At 37.5% G+C, this 27,123-nt stretch overlaps 1 protein-coding gene across 2 annotated transcripts in view; it reads right to left on the reverse strand.

The window, feature by feature from the left end:
• The window catches only part of gpc1b (glypican 1b), a 283,841-nt gene that overhangs the window by 237,373 nt on the left and 19,345 nt on the right, over window positions 1–27,123 (reverse strand). Inside the window, exon 2 of one of the 2 annotated variants that reach the window (XM_061979660.2) lies at window positions 20,210–20,507. In XM_061979660.2, the coding sequence (XP_061835644.1) occupies window positions 20,210–20,369 (160 nt within the window). In that variant the 5' untranslated portion in view covers window positions 20,370–20,507. Of the gene's footprint in view, window positions 1–20,209; window positions 20,615–27,123 lie in introns of those variants that run through there. The other variant, XM_061979659.2, reaches the window with a different exon arrangement.

Below are 27,123 nucleotides of genomic sequence, written 5' to 3' on the forward strand. Positions count from 1 at the left end.
TTGGATTGACTAAGGTCTGACATGTTTAGTAACTTTACCAGTGGCAGTAGCCAGACCAAGATGGCGGCGCGTAACTTGCAACCTGGATGTGACACACTCAGACTTTCTAATTGGTCAAACGGTGGAGGGCAGGGCATCAAAATGAAAACAATAACAAGATATCGGGGCTGTAAATCTAATTTTGAAATGAGAATATGAACTATAGTTATCAGTTATAGAGGTATTGGAAAAGAACATGATTTATTAATGCCTTTTGACATATCAGAGCCAATTAATGATGACTTGACATGACATTATTACATATGGCTCCTTTAATGCTGACTGAGCAGGTCCCTTCTCCTACAACATTGGTTCTGTTGCTGCTGTGTTGTGCAAAATACAAACTTCTTAATAAATAAGTGATAACGTGGCCAAAGAAAGTGGCGTTCCACTTTCTCATGCACACTAAAATGTTGTTTACAGTAAGAAAAAAAGAAAAGAAAAAAAATTGCCCATACCTACTTCCCTGCAGTCCATTTCATACCCTGTGCATCCCCAAAAGGTTTTATTGTGACTCCTTTCAGCAAGAGCGTATCAGTTTAACAATAGCGGTGTATTCAAAAAGCCAATTTCCAGAACGCACCTGCATGTTGCCAAGGCCGTTACACACGCGCGCACACACACACACACACTCACACACACACACACACACACACACACACACTTGGCAATGCTGAGATTGACTGGCAGTGTGACGAGTGTGCACAAACAACTGTTGATCGCTCCATTCCAGCAGGTGAAAATCTTCAGTTAAGCTTTGCCTTTCTTATCACCAAGTCGGGTAATGAGTTCCACTCACAATGTGACAACATGTCATTTAGACACTGTCCAGAACTACAATGACACTTCTTTGTTTGCCCTAGTTCATATCAATGCTCAGCTCTACATTTGTTTATAATTATTTCCTCGTCTAAGTAGCCAAATTTCTCACATAGAAAAATGTCTGAAGAAGATATGTTGTTACACCATATTTTGAGTAAAAAAATATGTCCTTGCAAACCAACAGGCGAGTAAGAGCTTTTCTTCATGTCAGTCACACAGAGACCTGCTTGAAAAGCTTTAAAAAGGTTAGCAAACAACTTATTTCTTGAGTTTGTAAACCATAACAACAAACTAATACAATAAATAAATATAATTGCAGTAATACCTGTTTTACTTGTAGTAATCACTGTAGTATCGACCTTACTACTATAATTTGTATCCATCCATCCATCCATTTTCTACCGCTTGTCCCATTCGGGGTGGCGGGGGTGCTGGAGCCTATCTCAGCTACAATCGTCAATTGTGTATCAATTCACCCACCCTTGTTTACATTAAAGCGATTTAGTTTAGCAGTTAGCATGTCTTCTTGTATCCTTCTACAGCAGAGGTGTCAAACTCAAACACAGAGTGGGCCAAAATTTAAAACTGAACAAAGCCGCGGGCCAAGGTTGAACAAATTAACCTTTTAATAGGGACCCAAACAAGTTTTGCATTGAATATTGAACAAGCAAGGCTTATATAACTTTATAGTGACATGCAAAATCGAGTTTCAAATAATAATAATAATAATTCAAAAACATCAATGGCATATCAAATACAATTTAAATAAAAATTGAATGCCTATTTTCTATTTGCAGCCTTCTGAGGTAAATATCAACATTAACTTTTTCCACAGGCTAATAAATTTGAAAATAAAATAACAATGAATAAATCAACCATTCAGGACTTTAAACTGCTCAGTTTGCAACACACTGATCTAATCTGATGATACAAGGCCAGATACCTGCCATCTTTTCTGGGATGCTAGTTCATTAATGTCGGGGCTCAGGCTTTGAGCTGAGGCAACCTTCATTATCCAATGAAGGTGTTCATCAGTCATTATATCTCGTAGTCCACCCGGACCACAGTCTTTGGGGCGTGCTTTTAAGGCACTGCCTTTAACGTCCGCTATGAGCTGTCGTCACATCCGCTTTTCATCCATTCTAACAACGTGCCGGCCCAGTCACAAGATATGTGCGGCTTCTGCATGAACCAAACAAGAATGACAAACACATTTCGGGAGAACATCCGCACCGTAACACAACATAAACACAACAGAACAAATACCCAGAACCCTTTGCAGCACTAAATCTTCCGGGACGCTACAATATACACCCCCGCTACCACCAACCCCCCCACACACACACACCTTGGAGCTCCCGGAAGAGTTAGTGCTACAAAGGGTTCTGGGTATTTGTTTTGTTGTGTTTATGTTGTGTTACGGTGCGGATGTTCTTCCGAAATGTGTTTGTCATTCTTGTTTGGTGTGGATTCACAGTGTGGCGTATATTTCTAACATTGCTAAAGTTGTTTATACAGGCACCCTCAGTGTAACCTGTATCGCTGTTGATCAAGTATGCGTTGCATTCACTTGTGTGTGCGTGCAGAAGCCGCACATATTATGTTACAGGGCCAGCACAAGTTTGGACTGTTTGTAAAGCGGATGCGACATTTACAGGATGGGCACTGAAATCTGGTACTCTCCCGGGAGGGTTGGCAAGTATGACAATTAGTGGTGAATGCAGTTTTACCGCGGTACCGCCCCTGAATATATTCGGCGGGCCAGCTCTAGTGCTAATTTGATATCGCCTCAAGGGCCAAGTGAAATTACACGGCGGGCCAAATTTGGCCCGTGGGCCAGAGTTTGACACCCATGTTCTACAGTGTGTAGTGTATCATGTTTAGCTATTCCTCGTCCTCCAGTGATAAAGACACTTGTAAGAAACGTAGTTAATTCGCCGTCATGAAGGCGAGGATTAGTGGCTCGCGCTTTGGAAGAGCGTTCGCCGCCAACGAGGACATTACGTCGATGACATGGTCGTTTGCTTATATCGTCTTTATCACGCAACCCTAATGCTAATATTAGGATACAGTGTGGTGATCAATGACGGACGGACAATGTGATGTGTTTTTTTCAACCAAAGTTTTAAAATAATATCAATTTGGGGCCAACTTTACATTTTAAAATGATCACTGTTTTCCTGAGTAGCTATTAGAAAAATTATTCAAAGACTACCAATTATTATTTCTTCCACTTCTGCATACAATATTGCCATTTTTGACTTCTCAGTAAATAATGTCACATTTGTTCAAGCACATTCTTATCCCATCGCATAGTTTGTATGTCAAGTGTGTGACTTTGCCCTGAAATTCTCCTCAGAGATGTTGAAATGCTGAAACATGTAACACCTTCCCGCCTTGCGGGTGATTTGTGGCATGTCCCTTTTTTGTCTTGCTTTCTCCTCCCTCCTCTCGTATCAGACCCGGCAGGTTTTGTTTGTTTACACCTTATCAAGGTGTGTGTTTGTGTTGGAGGCACACCAGTGTTAACAACATGGCAAGAAATAACGTGACAACGGGTTGACTATCCGTGCTAAAAGTGTAAGTGCAACAATTAACAAGGCAATCTATTGCACTTATAATAATCATAATAGGCTTAGGGATTGTATTTGTGTATATTTTACTAATCTTACTCAATTAACCTAATAGTCAATAAGCAACTTGCTAAAAAAAAAAAAAAATTTTAAAGACAATCTCTCTTTAAGACCTCTTTTTGATATGATTTTTTATTTATATTGTTTAATCATATGTCTTAGCTGCTCAAAAATTATTGAGTCTTCTTTATTGACAGCTGCTATCATAAAATTAGCATTGTAACACTTCTAATATTTAACTGTCTGTTAGGAACTTCATTATTTATGGATTTAAATTGTGTACAAATTGAGAAGAGGAAGTAAACACATATGTTAGTAAGTGCTATGAAATGGAAAAGGGGTAGGATTGAATAAGCTCTTCTTCTTCTTACTCCTTATTGGACATGTTGTAATGACAAAAATGTGACGTATCATTTTGTAACTGTATGCATGTTTGAAATCAACTTAAACCATAACCGTAATGTTTGTCAACATGCACAACCTTTGAGAAACATTTTTATGTGTTGCCAGGTGACTTGTATGTGTGAGTGTCAAGAAGAAAAGTTTTGATTTGATTTTGTTTTCCTGAATTGCTTTGAAAAAAGTTATTTGGCACGAGAGCTGCACGATGAATCAAGGTTTTTAATTAGGAAGCTGAGGTTGTCCCCCCCCCCCCCCCCCCCCCCCCCCCGCCGTCATCAGCATTTGAGTGACGGAGATGTTCGCCAATTAGAATTGTTGAGTTTCTTCCTCGCTTCAAACAGCGAAAAGGAGGTCTCACTCTGTGCATCGCTGTCAGCACCTTTTTTAACAGTGGAAATAAAACTGAAGGCAGCAAACCCTCTTTTAAGTCATTCACAATCTTTGTCTCGGTGGGCGGAGAACACACACAGCGACAAGTGCTGCAAAGTAACAGAAATTAGGAGCAAAACAAATATGATTATAAAGCCAAATGTCCCATTGTGGGACTATTTCAGCTGCAAATCTGATGGGCAATATGAGCCCATCAACACGGACAAAAGGATGGCAACAAACAAAAAGACAACACCCAACCCAGTTTTCCAACAGGGAAGAAAAGCACTTAAAGATTTTCAATATGTATTTAAAGTTAAATTTTTGGTTTCAGACATGAGGGTCTATCAAGTGCTTTTGATAATTTTTTGGAGATAAAATGATTTACCCATTGGTAAACAATTCTTAAATAATGGGAAATAAAGGTTTATATATTTTTAAATGCATTATTATTGAATATTATGATTGCATTACATTATATCAATGTATAGTTTTTATAGATTATTTCTTCAGTGATGTGGACAAAAGTATTTCTGCATAAAGCCATTTTTTCAGTTTTACAATTATTGCATATTGTCTAATGCTGTGTTTTTCAACCACTGTGCCGCGGCACACTACAGTCTGGTGTGCCGTGGGAGATTATCTAATTTCACCTATTTGGGTTAAAAATATTTTTTTTGCAAACCAGTAATTATAGTCTGCAAAATATGTGTTGTTGTTGAGTGTCGGTGCTGTCTAGAGCTCGGCAGAATAATACTCTTTCATATCAGTAGTCCATGAATTGATTTACGTGGACCCCAACTTAAACAAGTTGAAAAACTTATTTGGGTGTTACCATTTAGTGGTCAATTGTACGGAATATGTACTGTACTGTTGAATCTACTAATAGAAGTTTAAAATCAAATTAAAATCAAGGAGGCAGCCGGTAGCTAATTGCTTTGTAGATGTCGGAAAACAGCGGGAGGCAGTGTGCAGGTAAAAAGGTGTCTAATGCTTAAACCAAAAATAAACAAAAGGTGAGTGCCCCTAAGAAATAGCATTGAAGCTTAGGGAAGGCTATGCAGAACGAAACTAAAACTGAACTGGCTAAAAAGTAAACAAAAACAGAACGCTGGACGACAGCAAAGACTTACTGTGGAGCAGAGACGGCATCCACAATGTACATCTGAACATGACATGACAATCAACAATGTCCACACAAAGAAGGATGAAAATAACTGAAATATTCTTGATTGCTAAAACAAAGTAGATGCGGGAAATATCGCTCAAAAGGAAGACGTGAAACTGCAACAGGAAATGACAAAAAAAAGAGAAAAAGCCACCAAAATAGGAGCGCAAGACAAGAACTAAAAGACTACACACAAAAAAACTGCAAAAAACTCTAAGTCACGGCGTGATGTGACAGGTCGTGACAGTACACCTACTTTGAGACAAGAGCTATAGTGATGCATGCTTGGTTATGGTTTAAAGTCGTATCCAACAATTGCGACGACTTTTTACTGTCAACTGAGTTTCATTTTTTAATGTTTTCTGCTGGTGGTGTGCCTCTGGATTTTTTCAACACAAAAAATGTGCCTTGGCTCAAAAATGGTTGAAAAACACTGGTCTAATGTATGGCACCTTGAGACAAGAATATGTTGATTGAAAGTAATAGGTCTTCCCTCACTCGTTATTTTCACAGTTTTATGCATTTTTATGTATCAAATATAAAAATCGCAAATTGTATAGCAATCGTAATTTTGGAGCGAAAAATCTCAGTTAGTTTTTTCCTCATAATCGTGCAGCCTTATTTGGTGCCACTAATTGGTTTGCTTTTTAAAACTCCGGACCCTCTTTTTTTTCCCAGACTTTACTCAAGAGAGAAGAAAAATGTCTTACATTTGGATAAATAATTTGTATTGTTTCTATTGTAGTGTCCAAATGGTGTTACAGAAGAGGGATCGGCAATAATCTTTGACTCAGTAATAATCTCAGTAATAATCTCAGGGACCGCCCAATGATTGTATGAACAGTGAGTAAAATATATCATATACATATATATATATATAATATATAAATATATATATATATATATATATATATATATATATATATATATAATATATATATATATATATAAAATATATCATATACATAATAAACAAAAGGTCTTACTTTTCCCATTGCATATTTTGGGAAAAAAAACACTTCTAAAACTCAACTACCAAGGATTTAAAGTAAATTATATTTTTCACATAAAATTAGCCACTGTCTCTAAGTGTTTTTTAATCTCCTGTTCTGTAAATAGAATGTATTATAGTTCCGCCTAAATGCCAGGCTTATATTAGTGAAATAAAGGAATTTTTCGCCAATTAACATCATACTTTTGTGTAATCACATGCTTAATTTTTAGTTTTTGAGCTTTCCAATGTGTTTCTTAAACATATTAGGTTAGAAAATATGATTCCCTGCTCAATGAAGAGTTGAAGAATGCATAATTCAAGATGCATTACAACTCATCAGATTTAATCAGCGATAACTTTGCACAATGTCATCCACTAGTTAGTCTTATCGCTGCGCTCAGTCAAACAAATGAGCTGTGTTTATTCAACATTTCTCGCCTTGTATCGCAGCGGCCGCTGCGTTCAAAACAAGCTCGTCGCCGTGAGCGACCGCGCTCGTCGTTCCCTATTTTCCCCTCCGCCACAGTCGGGCCAGTGTGCGGCCTAGCAGGCGTGCAATCTGCAGCAAGACTTACAGATGACATTTCACAGCAGCAACAGCACTGTCAGCCTCTAGCAACCGGCAATCAACAACAACACAAAATGCAGAGCTGGAATGCCCCAACACTGCAGCGAAAAACAAAAAAAACTTCACCAGAACCATCTGCACACGTCTGATGCTGCTCGGCCTTTTTTTGCAATCAAGATCCTGCATCAGAGTGGGAAACTAACATCATTCTTTGAGAGGAAAAAAAACGTTATGGTGACTGTAATGATCAGCTAGGACAAGGACGGAGCAGGAAAATCAATCATCCCTCTTTTTTTGAAAACAATGACAAAAAAACTTAATTACACTCCACAGAGCAACAAAATAGCATCCGCTTCAAGTTGATTTCTAGCTTTTTTCAGATCAAAATAGATCATCCTTTAGTCGATGGCTACTACTTGCTTTTAAAGTTGACATCTGATATGTTATATCACAGGTGTCAAACTCAAGGCCCGGGGGCCAGATGTGGCCCGCCACTTCATTTTATTTAACCCTCGAAAGCCTGGAAATATTATTCATCAATAAAGTACTGTATCTCTTCTTACTAAGTGTACTCTTTCTTTCTATTTTGCGAGGAAAAGGATATATGTACTCCATGTAATTGCAAATATGCTAACTTAAATATTGTCTAATTATGCAAAAATATATTATCAAACATTCAAACCATTTTTGAAATAGAAATAAATACTAATAATAATGATTTCTAAGCAAGTTATCCATCAAAGTGTGCAATATAAAAGTAGCAATAGATTTCATGGTAAAATTGTGAAATTGACTCTGTTTTTTACACTATTTTTCTCTAATTGAAAAAAACTGTACTTGTTTTACTGTAATAAACTGTGGTGCCGTTTTGGCATTTACAGTTATACACCCAAAAATCTACACTTAAAAACAAAAAAAAACAAAAAAACTGGCAGCTCAGGTGCCAAAATTGTATTGTAAAATGGCAGGGTTTTTTTATTTACAGTAAAATTCTGGCAACTGAGCTGCCTTTTTTTTTTAAACCATAAAAACAGCATTACTGTTATTCCATTTGCAGTAATATACACTACATTTTGAGGTGAAATCAATGCAACTTACCATATTTTAGTTTTTAAAAAATCTACTAATAAAATGCATTAAAAATTGTGTAATAATAGTATTTACTGTTAGAAGCGGCCCTCTGGGGCCAAACATAACTGCGATGTGGCCCTCAGTGAAAACGACTTTGACACCACTGTTTTATATAGTCTGGCATATAGAATAAAAATGAAGGACAAAAACGACAGTATACCCAATGGCCTCATCAACACAATCTCAGCAATCAGAAAGAAACAGCAAACTAGAATGAATCAGCAGCGCCCCTGTTGGTTGAAACAAGTAGTGCACTCTATTTTGACGAGATTGCTTCAAGACCATTAATTCTACGCAATCAACAAAATTCTTAAATCGATGGTTAAGAACAATCACAACAAAAAACATGTTGCATGTGATGTCATGGCCAGTTGCAGTCTTGGCATCTGTTCAAACACTTGCCAGGGAAACAAGCAGCACTCAGAGCGGCTTCAGCCAAGGTAATGTTACAATTTTCCATGCCAACAAAGTAAGTATGCCTGACAAAAGGTGCTTGAAAAGTAAATAAAGGCTCCACTTTTGAAAATAATGATGCTAGCTTATATTGGCTTTTCCATATTCACACATGCTACTGATTAACATTAGCAATTTTATGTGGTGATTTTAATACCTCCAAGTTTGGTAGTGAAAAATTCAACGTGTGTGTAATAAACACTTTGTAAGGCATAAGATAAGACTAGACTGGTACATTGAGCTTCATGGCAAAAACTACTTCCTAACTGGGCAACACATGGTAGTCTATACACTACTGTCATCTAACATCTTGGAACTGCTTGCAAAGTCTACCATGTAATACTTGCAAATGAGACTCAGAAGTGTAATAAAATCAGATATAACAACTAGATAGCACAGTTATAATCAGCGCATTTCTAAATGTTCATTCTTAAGAAAAAAGATTTTATTCTTAAACAATAAAAATTTATTTAAACACAAACACACAAAAAGGACTGAAAATGGGTGATGTTGAGTACCGGTAATGATTCCCGGGCACTAATCGGTTCAAATGAAAGGTACCTATCACTACTTGTATTTTAGTAAAGTCATTGAACAACAAAAAAACAATAAAAAGAATAAACCTATTCCCTATGATTGTGCTCCAAGTAGACGTTCAGCATTAATAGATTGATGTGCAAGTTGTTTATTTGAAGTTAAATTCCTTTACATCCCACTAAGTAAAGTTTCCAACTTCAAATCATACCAGAAAGCTGAGTTATCATGTTGAGGGTTACATAAGATTGGTGTCTTCCATTGGAAGTCTGCCTTACATAATATTGGTTGTGGAGTACCACAAGGGTCAGTCCTTGGACCAATACTGTTTCTCAAGTACGTCAATGATGTTGCCATGGTTTCCAAACTGTTGAAGTGGATTGTATTTGCCGTTGACACAACCCTAGTTTGTTCAGGACAAAACGTTAGAGGTCCTTGAAAATGAACTAAATAAAAAGATGGTTTGATGTAAATATATTATCCTTGAATACGAGTAAAACGAAATGTTTGATTTTTTGCAGTAATAGGAAAAGTGTGTATGTGGAAGGAGTTGAGATTCAAAGACCACAAGGGATCAAGTTTTTGGGTGTTATGATTAATGAACATTTGTCATGGAAATCCCATATAAATGACACAAAGGCTAATATCTATAAATATTTTACACAAAGGGAAGGAATTGCTAAATGAAAAATCATTGTATATTTTGCATAACTCACTGATTGTTCCATATCTAACATACTGTACTGAAGTGTGGCTAGTGCCTGTAAAACATATTTCAATCCAATCTTCCTTCTGCAGAAAAGAGCCGTAAGAATCATGACTGGAAATGAACCCACAAAGCCAATATTCAAACATTTCTATTTAATAACATTTCATCAACTGGCAAAGTATAATATCCTAAAAACCATTCACATGCATAAATTCTACCAAACAACATTCAAAACAGATTTGTAAAAAGAGAAAGTTATTATAATCTGAAAGGAACTGAGAACTTTGATAAATCTAGCTTTAGAACAGTCACAATGGATCAATCAGAGGTGTTTATGGAACAAACTTGACAGTGGAATAAAACAATCTCTTTGTGTATTCAATTATAATTGCAAAAATCATGACAATGAAAAGATGCGACTGAGTAGAATTCTTGCTTCATTATTGGTTTATTTGTTGTAAAAATGATAATATGACTTTGTAGTCGCCAACATTGAAAGTCAGTTGTTGTATTTGTGAAAATGAGGGGCAGATATACGTTTTTTAACTTCTTTCTGCTCCTTTTAATTCATATTCTGCGTGTTATGTTGATTGATTTATTTTTATTTTATTCCTATGTTTAAAAATTAAATAAATCAATGAACTGAAAACTGAACTATGACTGAAGCAGGTCAATGGTACCAAGAACATAAAACTAAACCTGACACAAATTGTTCATACCGAATGAAGTGTCTTGCAATCCATGTCCAGGCCTAATATTGTTTCCATGTATCATTATTTCTTCTTTTTTTTCCATTGGATTCATATGTTGTGTGATGGTAAGTATTGTTCAACTGATGCCGTGATGATCTTACTCTCAAACAACACATTTCATTTTTAATTGTCCAAGTGCAGCCATTCACTCTATAATCTGTTCATTTACAAGTCCAATGGTACCATGCTAGCTGGTGGTGTTCTTCTTATATTTGTAGGCTTTCAACATGTAATTTAGACCTTTATCCTCAATGTCCTTCAAAAGACAGTTTTATTTGACATTGTTTGGTTGGGCAACTCACTCCTGTAAAGAATCAGAGGATGCTGGTTGGGCGCAAACTGCAGATTTGATGGCATTGTCTGGTGTTTGCTACCTCTGGGTGTCAGAGCATCTTGTACTTGGTGCCCAGGGACATTATTTATGGTGGCATGGACACAGTTTAACCAAGTGACCTTGAGTGCAGCTTTGCAAAAAAAAAAAAGATCCTGATCAATCCGCCGTGTCACAGCAGGGAGCATCCTCGGTCCAAATGTCAGCCACCATATTCGGGTGGCTCATAATTGGGAGGCATAAAGTGAAGCTTTCATGTTTTTAACAGAGGTGTTTAATATGCCAGACTGCAGCGCCTGAGTGGTTATTTATGTTCTCTGGGAGCCTGGAGACGGCGACACCAGGGGAAATCGTCAAAGCTTCCCTTCCTTTCCCTCTGCCACTTCTCTTCTCTGACCTGTACTTCAGCAAAGCTCCATATTATTGATTAAAGAGAGAGATGGGTCCTCTTTTTGATGTATTATGGATTGCACACGTTTGAGGAAAAAAGGTGTTGGGGTTGGGAAGGGGGGCAGGGGGGTTATTAGGTCTGTTATATATATTTTTTTTCCAGTGTGAATTTAATTTAAAGTGTTAGTTACAGCTTAGCACCTTCTGATATACTGTGACATGACATGCATATACTATACCACCAATATCACATGCTGAAAGGATGTGGAGTTATCACAATATATGCACACATATATATATATATACACTTATATATATATGCACATATATATATATATACACATACACATACATATACATATATATATATATATATATATATATATATATATATATATACATATATATATATATATATATATATATATATATATATATATATATATATATATATATATATATATATATATATATATATATATATAAATAAGGGCTGCGAATCTTTAGGTGTCCCACGATTCGATTCAATATCGATTCTTGGGGTCACGATTCGATTATAAATCGATTTTTTCGATTCAACGCAATTCTCGATTCAAAAACGATATTTTTCCGATTCAAAACAATTCTCTATTCATTCAATACATAGGATTTCAGCAGGATCTAACCCAGTCTGCTGACATGCAAGCAGGGTAGTAGATTTTTGTAAAAAGCTTTTATAATTGTAAAGGACAATGTGTTATCAACTGAATGCAATAATGTAAATTCATTTTAACTATTAAATGAACCAAAAATATGACTTATTTTATCTTTGTGAAAATATTGGACACAGTGTGTTGTCAAGCTTATGAGATGGGATGCAAGTGTAAGCCACTGTGACACTATTTTTTTTTTTTTTTTTTAATATAAATGTCTAATGATAATGTCAATGAGGGATTTTTAATCACTGCTATGTTGAAATTGTTACTAATATTGATACTGTTGTTCATAATAAATTTGGAATTGGATTGCATTGTTATGGTATTGCTTTTTTATTTTGTTGGATTGATTAATAAAAAATTTAAAAAATTAAAATAAAAAAATAAATAAAAATCGATTTTTGAAAAATGAGAATCGATACTGAATCGTACAAGGTGAGAATCGCGATTTGAATTCGAATCGATTTTTTCCCACACCCCTAATATAATATATATATATATATATATATATATATATATATATATATATATATATATATATATATATATATATATATATATATTAGGGCTGGGCGATATATCGATATACGCGATCTATCGCGGGTTTGTCTCTGTGCGATATAGAAAATGACTATATCGTGATATTCGAGTATGCGTTCTCACGCAGTTGCTTTTAGCTGCTGGCATTACACTACAGGCTCTCCTCGCTCTTTCCTGCCTCTCCTTCTCACAGACAGCAAGCGCAGCTTCTACACACGTCACATACTGTCACGACATACGTCACATACGTTTCCGCCCTCGCGCAGCAAAGAGGTAGCAGCATGGCTAACGTTAGCTGTGATGCTAGCGTAGCCGTGTGAGCGGTAATACGAGAGAAAGAAGGTGCGAATCTGGTAACAAATGAAGGAATAATTAATTCCCCCCAAAATCAGCAGGGGGTCCATCGTCTGGCGGTGGTTTGGCGTCAAGTGGGAATATGTCGAACAGACAACCGTAAATTGTCAAGTGTGGGGCGAAAGTGTTGCTATAAAAAGTAGCATTACTGCTTATGTGTAGCATCATTTGAAAAGTCATCTGCTAGAGAATGAACAGTGCTTACTCCGCATGTCAACATCTCCGTTCGGGGCCACGCCACATGCCCACACCATCAAAATGCCGAGGCAAACATTGTGATTTTTTTAGTTGTGATTTCTTTCTCGGCATGAAAGTTTTAAAGTAGCATATAATAATGCAGTATGAAGAAGAATGTTTTAATGTAGACACATAGAATCATCATACTGCTGTGATTATATGCATCAAGTGTTCCTTCAAGGCTAAGGCAAAAAATATCGAGATATATATCGTGTATCGCGATATGGCCTTAAAATATCGCGATATTAAAAAAAGGCCATATCGCCCAGCCCTAAAACATATACCGTAGCTCAAAGAGGTTTGACGTATCTAAGGCTAGGCCTTGGCAATATGGCCTAAAAATAAAATCTCCAACTTTTTCCCCAAAAATTTGATTTTTGATTTTTTCCAGATTATTCCCCTCCTTTTTAAAGAAACAAATCAAAACAAATTAGAGATATAATTCAACTTTTGCTTTTATTTGATTAAAAACTACTGTAGTTAGTTGGAAATGACACTGCATACACTGCACCTTACTCTTAGCAAAACTCTAATGTGTATAATGTTTTTTTTCCACCGGATATGAATTATACTGTTTATGAAATAATTTTCAAATAACTAAATTAAGAGCTTCCTCTGGGAGGCAATACTTTTGCTTGAAAAAATACTTTTGTAAACAAACATGTAGCACTGTGCACTGCATGCAAATAGATAACATTGAGACTGATAAAGTACAAACTTAAAACTTATGTCTTGAAAAAATGTATATCTAAACAAATATGTAACATTGCACATTGCATCAAATAAATAAACTCCAATAAATAAATAAAGATACCAATAATCAATGAATAGTAATAAAAATCAATCAGATCAATAAAAACTTAAACTTATGGAATAAAATAATTCTGTAAATAAAATCTTATTATTTCTATCCAAATAATTAATCAAGCATTGAGATGACTATATAGTTTTAGTAAGTGATTAAAAGTAGGCTTTTTAATTATGTATCTTGGGCTCCTTGTCCATGTGTACTGATGGTAAAGACAATGTACACTTTACCGTATTGCTGGACAGAGTAGGACACCACAACGCCCGCCAGAAATAATAAATAATAATAATACAATTTTACTTGTAAAAGGGCTACAGTACCAACCATTATTTAAAACAATAAAAGCTTAACCATTAAAACATATTAAATACTAAGACTTAAACGATCAGTGAACCTAAGAAACACAAGACATGCAATATAGTGGTTTTCTAACTTCTGCGACACCGCCCTGGATACCTCATACTTGTACACTTTATCTATTCAAGTGAATATTGGAGGCCACAGTGGTATTAAAAGGAAGCAGTGCACTAACCATTCTTTCTAAGGGTAAATGGTAAATGGCTTATACTTGTATAGTGCTTTTCTACCTTAAGGTACTCAAAGCGCTTTGACACTATTTCCACATTCATCCATTCACACACACATTCACACACTGATGGCGGGAGCTGCTATGCAGGAGCAAGGGTGAAGTGTCTTGCTCAAGGACACAACGAAGTTGGTAGAAGGTGGGGATTGAACCAGGAACCCTCAGGTTGCTGGCACGGCCACTCTCCCAACTGCGCCACGCCGCCCCAGGATAGGAGATTATCACCAAAAGTACCAATAATTTACCTATACATTAGACCTGGGCCGATATTCCATAAATCAATTAACCACACGATAAATGGAAATAAACTAAAATATCATAATATGACTCCTTTAAAAAGTGAACTGCGCTTTTTGGGGGAATTTTGCCAATCCTTCACAACATGGAAGTAGAATTGTCTCACATCAACTTATATATATATATATATCAATATGATATTAATACATATGCATATATTAATAAGTATACAAATATAAATACAAATGTTATATACAAATAAATAAATAATTTGTATAAATAAACGCGTATTTGTAAATATATTTTTGAGATTAGAAAATATATACAAATATAATTTATAAATATAAAAATGTGACATACAAATAATTCAAGAATTTGTAAAAATAAACGTGTATTTGTAAATATATTTTTGAGATTTTAATATAAATATGCTTGATTTTGTATTTGTATTTGTATTGAATTTGCATATGTGGATCTCTTTTTTGCTTTTGTGTCGATGAGACATTCCTCCCACAAACCAGATGCACAAATAAATGTGACTTAAGTTACACACTCCCCTGAACAATCAGCTGAGGGCACTGCAGCCAGAGCAGTCTCGGTCATAGACCAATCAGAGGCACACTAGGGAGGGTCATATGATGATTGATATATGATGATTTGACACACATTGCACTGATAAGACATCAGTATCTACATCGGGACAAAGTCATTAAATGGCATTGATAAAATAAAATAAGCAGCTAGCACGGTCTTTCAGATTTACTGGATAAATTAGCATTAGGTAATACAACGCTAACGTTAGCAAGGTCAGGCCCGTTGTGCGTTCTCTCTGTAAAGACGTGGATTGTTTTTGTGCAGTGAACTGCACCATATAATGCATATAATGCTCTGTGGCCGAGACCGCTCTGGCTTCAGTACCTTCTGCTGGTTGTTCAGGGGAGTGTGTTGGTCCCATTTATTTGTGCATCTGGTTTGTGGGAGGAATGTCTCATCGACACAAAAGCAAAAAAGCGATCCACATATGCAAATTCAATACAAATACTAATACAAAATCAAGCATATTTATATTCAAATCTCAAAAATATATTTACAAATACACGTTTATTTATACAAATTCTTGATTTATTTTTATGTCACATTTTTATATTTATAAATTATATTTGTATATATTTTCAAATCTCAAAAATATATTTACAAATACGCGTTTATTTATACAAATTATTTATTTATTTGTATATTACATTTGTATTTGTATATGTTTTTAATATATGCATATGTATTAATATCATATTGATATATATATATAAGTTGATGTGAGACAATTCTACATCCATATCACAATCATTATGAAAGACATTTAAAACATTTTAATGCATTCTAAATAATAAATAAACGCTTACAGCGGAGCCAATGGGAGCTCCACTATTCTGCCCATAAAATCCGATAAATAACCATTCAAAAAGCGCCAACAATACTCTAAGTTTCGTGACTTGAATATTAACCAAGTATTAGTTATATTGTTATTATAAACGCTAACGCAGACAAACTATCTATAGCGGCGGTGTAATCACTTCTGTTTGTCCCTATGTTGATATCATCCAGTGATCTGCTGCTTCCTCGCTTCCCTGCTCTCCGGATGTTTATTGTAGATCATAAATCATGCCTCTCATCTGAAAAATAGAAGGCCGAGAATACAACCCGACAAGTTGGGACACTTTGACAGCCAATTTCGGACCTGGAACTGGCAAGGACGACATGAAAAGCACTTCTCTATGTGAGGATTATTAGGCATTTTTCATCTAAATGGGAATATATGAACATTCTAGCAGTCTGCATGCAAAAAACAGCAGACATGGCACAGTAAGTGATGTTTTATTATGATTGTTGGCTCTTATATTATAAATGTGCCCGTTACTACATTACATATATACTTACATCATGTATATAAAACTCTACTGGAGGTGTTTGGATATTTTTTTACGGGGTCTATAGGCAGAATTGAATGGCTCTCATAGACTCCTTTGTAAGCAGACTTTTGATCACATTTATTTAATAGACTGTCATGTTTTTCATAATGATTGTGAACGATAGGCAAAATAAAAATAAAAAGTGCAGTTCCCCTTTAAAGGCAACTAGAGTTGTTTCGTTTACTGCTCCAGTCCTGCACTAATGAAGTCCACTTTTGGCAAAGAAAGTCAAAAATCTGTCCAGGGAGGTACATTAGATTAGCTAAATGAACTCATGCTGTCCCATCATGACTGACCAGCGTGGGTATTTGCAGAAAGCTCCCTTCTTTCGCCTCATAAGTAGGTTTTATAAGCATGCCCCATCTCAGCTGTCTTGTCAGTGCATGTCCTCCACAGTACCTGCCATACCTTCATGTTCATGCATGTGTGTGTGTGTGGGGACTGAATTCCAGAGGAGGCACACATGCAATCATATGAGCTGCTGCTGCTACAGAGGCTGACATTCGACCATGGATGACAAAGTGATGAGTAACACTCAGCAGCTCACACTCAAGTGACCCTGCTCACTTATAATAGGCAACAATGGCCCACCAGACTGTGTCCTTAGTTCGTCTGCAACATACAAGTCCACCTAGGTCGTGTCCTTAGTGTGTCTGCAACATACAAGTCCACCTAGGTCGTGTCCTTAGTGTGTCTGCAACATACAAGTCCACCTAGGTCGTGTCCTTAGTGTGTCTGCAACATACTAGTCCACCTAGGTTGTGTCCTTAGTGTGTCTGCAACATACTAGTCCACATAGGTTGTGTCCTTAGTGTGTAGGCAACATACAAGTCCACCTAGATTGTGTCCTTAGTCCGTCTGCAACATACAAGTCCACCTAGGTTGTGTCCTTAGTCCGTCTGCAACATACAAGTCCACCTAGGTCGTGTCCTTAGTCCGTCTGTAACATACAAGTCCACCGAGATTGTGTCCTTAGTGTGTAGGCAACATACAAGTCCACCCAGGTTGTGTCCTTAGTGTGTCTGCAACATACAAGTCCACCTAGATTGTGTCCTTAGTCGGTCTGCAACATACAAGTCCACCTAGGTCGTGTCCTTAGTCCGTCTGTAACATACAAGTCCACCTAGGTTGTGTCCTTAGTGTGTCTGCAACATACAAGTCCACCCAGGTTGTGTCCTTAGTGTGTTTGCAACATACAAGTCCACCTAGGTTGTGTCCTTAGTGTGTCTGCAACATGCAAGTCCACCTAGGTTGTGTCCGAGTGTGTCTGCAACATACAAGTCCACCTAAGTTGTGTCCTTAGTGTGTCTGCAACATACAAGTCCACCTAGGTTGTGTTTTTGTGTCAAATGGAAAAAACGTCTCATATTCCCATCAAACAGAACACTCCAGCAGTTGTATACATGATAGTGTAAGTGTGGTTGTTCTATAGGACAGTGATTCTCAAACTGTGGTTCCTGTACCACTAGTGGTACGTGGGCTCCATCTAACGGTACGCCACGGAATCACTTAATTTAATATTGTAATGACGTGACTCGGACCGTTCTCAGGGGTTCATCAGCCTTCAACGGAAGTCGTTACAATCAGACTACTGTAGGCTGTCGTTGACGCCAAAACAAGCAAGACTCAAACAGAACTGTCTTACTTAGTCATTAATATCGCCCAACAAGCGTGGGAAACGAATATTTTCCACATTCGCCGTCCTTTCAGCCAATCAACACGCAGAAGACATGAGAAAGCTGCATGTAACGAAGACAGCCATACGAAACCACAACGCCTGTTAAACATTGAATAAAACTACATGTGGAACGTAACTTGTAGTTACAATATCATTAAAAAAATGTTTAATGTTCAAAACATGAACTACTATCCAAAATATCTTAACCAATGACAAGAAAATGAAAGGAAATACAATTAAGGTAATCATTTTTTAAAACTTTGCAAATGCCACTGAATGGCCATACGTACATTCGGTTTTATTATTTACACTTATAAAACCTCTGCCTTGTTTTAATGAAGACTTGGGCTTACTAAGCTACTGTATTTAATGTTGTCATTATGGTGGTAATTAATGAATACTTAGGTCTACTACACTACTGTATTTTAATGTTGTCATTATGGTGGTACTTAATGAATACTTAGGTCTCCTACACTATATTTAATGTTGTCATTATGATGGTACTTAATGAATACTTAGGTCTACTACACTACTGTATTTTAATGTTGGTCATGATGGTGGTACTTAATGAATACTTTGGTCTACTACACTACTGTATTTTAATGTTGTCATTATGGTGGTACTTAATGAATATTTAGGTCTACTACACTACTGTATTTTAATGTTGTCACTATGGTGGTACTTAATGAATACTTAGGTCTACTACACTACTGTATTTAATGTTGTCATTATGGTGATACTTAATACTTGGGTCTACTACACTACTGTATTCAATGGTGTCACTATGGTGGTACTTAATGAATACTTAGGTCTACTACACTACTGTATTTTAATGTTGTCATTATGGTGGTACTTAATGAATATTTAGGTCTACTACACTACTGTATTTTATTGTTGTCATTATGGTGGTACTTAATGAATACTTAGGTCTACTACACTACTGTATTTAATGGTGTCACTATGGTGGTACTTAATGAATACTTAGGTCTACTACACTACTGTATTTTAATGTTGTCATTATGGTGGTACTTAAAGAATACTTAGGTCTACTACACTACTGTATTTTAATGTTGTCATTATGGTGGTACTTAATGAATACTTAGGTCTACTACACTACTGTATTTTAATGTTGTCATTATGGTGGTACTTAATGAATACTTAGGTCTACTACACTACTGTATTTTATTGTTGTCATTATGGTGGTACTTAATAAATACTTAGGTCTACTACACTACTGTATTTTAATGTTGTCATTATGGTGGTACTTAATGAATACTTAGGTCTACTACACTACTGTATTTTAATGTTGTCATGGTGGTACTTAATGAATACTTAGGTCTACTACACTACTGTATTTAATGGTGTCACTATGGTGGTACTTAATGAATACTTAGGTCTACTACACTACTGTATTTAATGGTGTCACTATGGTGGTACTTAATGAATACTTAGGTCTACTACACTACTGTATTTAATGGTGTCACTATGGTGGTACTTAATGAATACTTAGGTCTACTACACTACTGTATTTAATGTCACTATGGTGGTACTTGGAGAGCCAACTGTTTTCTGAGGCGCTACTTGGTCAAAGAAAAGTTTAAGAACCATTCAAGCAAGCAAGTTGTATTGTGTTTTAGTGCATCACTTTAAATCATTGTATATGTAAGATATACTATTAAAAATGTAAACATGTGGCATGACTTTACTCGGCTGCAAGGAGCGTGTTTAACTTTTTAGACCGTTTTACACCGCTCGAAGAAGCACGCGGTGCGTTCAGGGACCGCGCCGGGTGTCAGTGGTGTTCACGCTCACCAGATATTTCGGACTGAGGGACGCCGTCCAGGGAGAAGCTTTTCCCGCTATAGAAGTGGCGTATATCCGAACAACTCCTGGCTTTGCCGGTGCCTTTGTCCCCGCACACTGTGGCCGTGAGAGCGCACATCACGAACGCCGCCGCCGTGAAGGAATCCATGCCGGCACCGCGTCAACTCAGTCAAGTGCAAATCCCACGGAACTGGAAGTCCAAAATAGGCGAGATGTGAGGAATATCCAGGCTCCTCAAGTCACGTCCCTCGAGAAAATGATGAAGACGACTTGGTCTCTCGAGGTCCTGGGGGGGGGGCAGAATGAGACTGAAATAAATAAGTGTTCTCAGAAATAGTCCAGCATGGAGCTCTGACCGACTGCTTCCCGGGCAGCCTCGTGCTTCTATACCGGCAATTAGGACGCGCCGGTGGGGAGAGAGAGAGAGAGAGAGGGAGGGAGCGAGGGAGGGGAGGGAATGAGGCGTTCAGGGGGGTCTGATCTGGGAGGTGCGAGCAGTTATGACTCAAGCAGAGGGCGCAGCATCAAAGTCCATTACCACCACGGAAGTCATTGTGCTAAATCAGGCGAGCTACTCATTCATACATATCATTTATATTGATTTATTTATGAAAGAGAGCTTTTTGTTAACAAGTTAAAGGTGTTTAATGATAATGCAAGCATGTTTAACATCCATTTCTTTCATGAAGACAAGAATATAAGTTGGTGTATCACCTGATTCTGATGACTTTACAAGAAATACATTGGCAAACTCCGTTGCTTGCTAGCTTGCGCGCCAGTTTTCTTCTACTCTTATTTTGTTAATGCAGACAGGACGGAGCAGCGCTTTTATTGCGAAGACAGGAACTGCCCAGGTAACACGCGAACGTTATGAGAACGTTAGGAGAACGTAGTGGCATTGTTATGGGAACGTTAGTTTGTAACGTTCAAAGAACGTTAGGTTGTGGAGTTCTTGCTTGGTTAGCAGAACGTTAGCCAAGAACGTTTGGCATGAACGTTTAGGGAACTGTTTAGGAACATGCTATTTTCGTCTGTTTTTGCTCTATATTGTCAGGACTAACACTCAAACACAAAATTCAACAATAATTCTTTATTAGTGATAATTATAATACAATAGAAATGGAATGCAATGGTATTTACGTCTGTTTTTGTGCTATATTGTCAGGACTATAACAAACAGAAAATTCAGGGGAGAAGGGAGGGGCTACACAACCCAGGAGAACTACAGGAGCTCAGGAGGGACAAAAAGATATCAAACCGCCCTCTCATAGACGAGCAGACAAGATAACTATTTGGAGATAAAATACACAAACAAAATATAATAAATAACAAAGGTGTATTTTAACTCTGTTACATAGGGTAGAAATTGTTACAAAAAAACGTGCTTCGTATTTCACTCTTTCTATCTACTTACATGTGATCAATGCAATTGCCTGATTTATCGGGATTCTGGAATTTGCAGCGTTGTCGAGCGTACGTCGTCGAGCTTGGTAGTCCTTCTTTGTCTTAGGGAAGATTCTACGCGCATGCGCGTCAGATTACTCGAAAAACACAACACGTTCGCGGAACGTTAGGGAAACGTTACTACATAATGTATATAAAGTAAATTTGCGGAAAAAAAACACTTTGAAAAGCCTAACGGTTGCTGTTTCCATTGCAGGCAAATATTTTGTGTGTCATAGGTTTTGATATGTTCTGAGAATGTTCTTAGAATGTTCTCATCTTGCATAACCAAACGAGAACCATACAGTAACGTTACGCTAACGTTAGGTGTTACCTGGGCTGTGCAGTTTTGACAGCAGGTACGGCGCGAGAGTCTGTTGAAATAAAAAGTGTTTATCGCCTTCCTGTCGGTCATTTTTTCTTAATAGTGATCTGGCAGCAGCCAGTCATCTCACAAGACACTCGGGTGCCGTGAATGTCAATCAAGTGACGTCTTGGTGAAGATTGATGATCGCTCATTTTTAGGTCTATTTTTTTAATGCCTGGCTGGCGATGGACTGACACACCCTCCGTCATCGACCGCTAGCTCACCATCCACGTAATGGGGACCCCTGTGCTAAGGAATTCTCTTGTAAAAAAAAAAAAAAAAAGGTATATATGTTGCATTACCCTGCCAAGCCGCCAGATGACGCTGTTGTGAAAAAAGCCTGTGAGTCATTAAGACAGAATTGAAATAAGTTTATTGCAAATCATAAATAGATGTTTTTGGATAACAGTAAAACTTCGGTTACCACTGTTAGTTCGTTCCGGGCTTGACCGTGGTTAATTAATTTCTGCAAAGTTGGAATTCTGAGCCAAATAATTTCGTAGGTAAAGCGTAAAAAAAACAACTTCCAAATATAGTTTTTAACATTATGAGAGTCCTCCAGACAAAGAAATAACACCTTTTAGTCACCGCGACACTCCTTGAATCAGTATAGCACAGGTGTCAAACTCTAGGCCATAGGGGCTAAATCTGGGTCCACACCTCATTTCACGTGGAAATAATAGAAAAGTATCTGATCTTTTCTTACTAAAAGTATTCGATCTTTCTATTTTGACAGAAAACATTGCATGAAAATTGCATATATTTTACATCTAAATATTAACTAATAATGCAAAAAATATATCATTATATATTCCACTTTTTTTTTTTTTTTTTAAATAAAAAAAAAAATATATATATATATATATATATCTGCTTGACTTGTGATTTCAAAGCAAGATATCCATCAAATTGTACACTTTAAAAATGACAATAGATATAACGGTAAAAACATGGTATCAGTTGCTGGAATGTTACTGTAAAAAATACTTTAGTAACGTTTTTCCATTTACAGTAAAATGCTGTAAAAACATTGTACATTTTAAGGTCAAATTGTGAGGACTGAACTGCAAAATTGTTTTGTTTTTTTTCAGTTTATGTAAAAAAATATAAAATAATCAAATGCATTGGCAATTGTATAATAATATGAATCCAGGTACATTTACATTCATAATGTATTTATAGCATGCGGCCCTCAGTGAAAACAAGTGGGACACCCTTGCTGCTGAGGCTGAGCCAATCAGAGGCCACGATACTGAACGGCATGCTCTGATTGGTTTGGTCTCATCCAGCCGCCAATAATACTACAGTATTACAAAAATATGGAGAATAATACTCAAACAATACAAATAAAAACTCCCTCAAAACAATTCTGCCTTGACGGGCGATGTGTGAGGGCCCGCTGTCATTTCCCGTGTCTGCCAACCGTACAAACATTTACCGATGACGGTATTTACAAAATACAATGCATGCTGGGTAGTCCAGCAGTAACTTGGCAAAATGTGACACTGTTGTAAAAAGTGAATGAATATGTACAAATAAATAAAACACATAATACATAACCAAGCAGGCACAAGACATTAAAACAACGTTGAGAATTTCTTGAATTAAGTCCTGACGTTGAGCAACTCAAACATAACGTTGAAACGACATGCTTTTTGACAACGTATAATCAATGTTGGCTTCTGACGTTGATTTGACCATTGAAATTTGGTCATTTCCAAAACCAATATTCTACAACACAAATATAACGTTGAAACAACATGCTTTTTGTCGTTTAATCAATGTCAGGTTGTGACGTTGATTTGACATTGAATTTTGGTCATTTCCCAATCAATATTTTACAACACAAATACAACGTTGAAACAACATGCTTTTTGACGATGTTGATTCAATGTCAGGTTGTGACGTTGATTTGATCGTCGAAATTTGGTCATTTCCCAACCAATATTCTACAACACAAATACAACATTGAAACAACATGCCTTTTGATGTTTAATCAATGTCAGGTTGTGACGTTGATTTGACATTGAATTTTGGTCATTTCCCAACCAATATTTTACAACACAAATACAACGTTGAAACAACATGCTTTTTGACAATGTTGATTGGGGACGGCGTGGCGCAGTTGGGAGAGTGGTCGTGCCAGCAACCTGAGGGCGGTATAGCTCGGTTGGTAGAGCGGCCGTGCCAGCAACTTGAGGGTTCCAGGTTCGATCCCCGCTTCGGCCATCCTAGTCACTGCCGTTGTGTCCTTGGGCAAGACACTTTACCCACCTGCTCCCAGTGCCACCCACACTGGTTTAAATGTAACTTAGATATTGGGTTTCACTATGTAAAGCGCTTTGAGTCACTACAGAAAAGCGCTATATAAATATAATTCACTTCACTTCACAGGGTTCCTGGTTCGATCCCCACCTTCTACCAACTGAGTCACGTCCATTGTGTCCTTGAGCAAGACACTTCACCCTTGCTCCTGATGGGTTGTAGTTAGCGCCCTGCATGGCAGCTCCCGCCATCAGTGTGTGAATGTATGTGTGAATGGGTGAATGTAGAAATAGTGTCAAAGCGCTTTGAGTACCTTGAAGGTAGAAAAGCGCTATACAAGTATAGCCCATTTACCATTTATTCAATGTCAGGTAGTGACGTTGATTTGATCATTGAAATTTGGTCATTTCCCAACCAACAACGTGGATCCAACGTTGGACATCGACATTGTCTCAGTTTACAAATACAACTATTTTGCAATGGCAGCTCCCTCCATCAGTGTGTGAATGTGTGTGTGAATGGGTAAATGTGGAAGTAGTGTCAAAGCGCTTTGAGTACCTTGAAGGTAGAAAAGCGCTATACAAGTACAACCCATTTATCATTATCATTATCATGTTGTTTCAAAGTCAGTTTTAAAGGACATGAATGTATAATCAACGTTATATCAATGTCGTGTGCCTGCTGAGTTACTTATTTAGCCTTATTGATACAATATGTTTCCCCATAGCCATTTTTTTTTTTTTACAACATTATGAGTAGTTTTTGCAAACTTATTTCGTGTCTCGCTACATTGCGCTTCAAATATTGCTTTTTTGTAATGTTTTTTTTTAAACATATTTTACATGTTAAAATAGGTTTTATGTATGCAGTATAATTATTGCAGTATTTGTCTTGTTTTCTAACATTATATTGTGGCGATAGTTTCAGAGTCGAGGCTGAGGATGCGAACAATGGCGAGCAACTTTTTGATGGACTTCATCTTCAACTCCTGGCTCATCAATACGACATCTTCACATTGGTAAAACTTTGACATTGTCAAAAGACAAGAGTGGAAGGTAGAGTCGGACATTCAGCGCGGCTAACTAGAGACAGCTATCAGTGCATATCCTCTTTGACATCAATAGCACACTGTGTGAGTTGTGTCATCCCCACTCTTTGCTGGAAAAAAAAACAACAAATTAATGAGCCAGAAAAATGCTTCACTTTGCAAGAAAAAATTTTGCAACAAAATAATGCTATATATTTGAGGCACAGTATTAGTTCTATAACACATATTTGCAGTAATGTCTAAAAGGCTTGTTTTTGTTAATTTATTTAAAAAAATTGTGTCCATAAATGTATACGAATAAACAACAATTTGAAAAACTTGTGCAAAAACAAAAGTGTCATGGCAGTGCATGTTGACCTCAGGATGTAGAGACGACAGGCGACGTGTAAGTAAAAAGAAATACAGGTAGCACTAGCGTGGATGAGGAGCACTACACAAAGCACAAATGGAAAAAGCACACAAGCACAACAGAAGCAATGACAAACAATGAACACACATTTCCAAAACATCACAACTATTTATATTGTAGCAAGCTTGGATACTGGCAGCACGGTGGTACAGGGGTTAGTGCATGTGCCTCACAATACGAAGGTCCTGAGCAGTCCTGGGTTCAATCCCGGGCTCGGGATCTTTCTGTATGGAGTTTGCATGTTCTCCCCGTGACTGCGTGGGTTCCCTCCGGGTACTCCGGCTTCCTCCCACCGCCAAAAACATGCACCTGGGGATAGGTTGATTGGCAACACTAAATTGGCCCTAGTGTGTGAATATGTGTGAATGTTGTCTGTCTATCTGTGTTGGCCCTGCGATGAGGTGGCAACTTGTCCAGGGTGTACCCCGCCTTCCGCCCGAATGCAGCTGAGATAGGCTCCAGCACCCCCTGCGACCCCAAAAAGGGACAAGCGGTAGAAAATGGATGGATGGAAGTTTTGATACTAGTGGCCGCTATAGGGAGTAAAATAAAAAAAAGTGGCCGCTATAAACAAGGTTACCTAATGACTTTCCTCTCCAGGACATTTTTTTAGACAGGCTTTTTAGCCTTTTTACAAAATTAAAAACATACAAAATATCAAAATGGCCCCCGTGCCTCGTTTTTCCCCAATATGTGAGGCCCGAGTTGGAAAAGGTTTTCGAAAAGTTGTTGAATTCTTTTAACACTTTTGTGAGTATAGTACAATGTAAAAAACAAAAAACAAAAAAGGCCAAGTTTGACACTGGAACAGATCATTTCTACCATATTCTATCCAGTATTTCCTGTGAGAAAAATGGTTTCCCGCAAATCGGAGAATAAATGTTCCTACTTGGCATGTCACATGTCATTTTACAGCAGCTTGTATGGTGCAGGAATGTGAACTGATGTCTTGATTTCCTTGCAGCCAGGTGTACCAGGTGAGCTGTGGGCGTGTCCTATCCGAGCCTCCCCCAACCCATTCTGCACTCTCCTCTAGTACAGTGTACTGCAGTGTGGCGCTCTTTCTCCCTCCCCGGAGCACGTACACCCCGCCGCGTCACTCCTCGCGGCGCAATTTAACAGCCGGCCGGTTCCAGCATGCCTTTCACCTGTCACCTGCTGGTCCAGGAGAGTTGCTGCGTGGTGGATTTTGGATGAATTTTTTGGAACACAAAGAAGGAAAAAAAAGCATGTTTATCCTTTCATTCTGTGTTGGCCATGCGATGAGGTGGCGACTTGTCCAGGGTGTACCCCGCCTTCCGCCCGAATGCAGCTGAGATAGGCTCCAGCACCCCCCGCGACCCCAAAAGGGACAAGCGGTAGAAAATGGA

Source organism: Nerophis lumbriciformis, linkage group LG19 (genome assembly GCF_033978685.3).
Source record: "Nerophis lumbriciformis linkage group LG19, RoL_Nlum_v2.1, whole genome shotgun sequence".
Lineage (NCBI taxonomy): Eukaryota > Metazoa > Chordata > Actinopteri > Syngnathiformes > Syngnathidae > Nerophis > Nerophis lumbriciformis.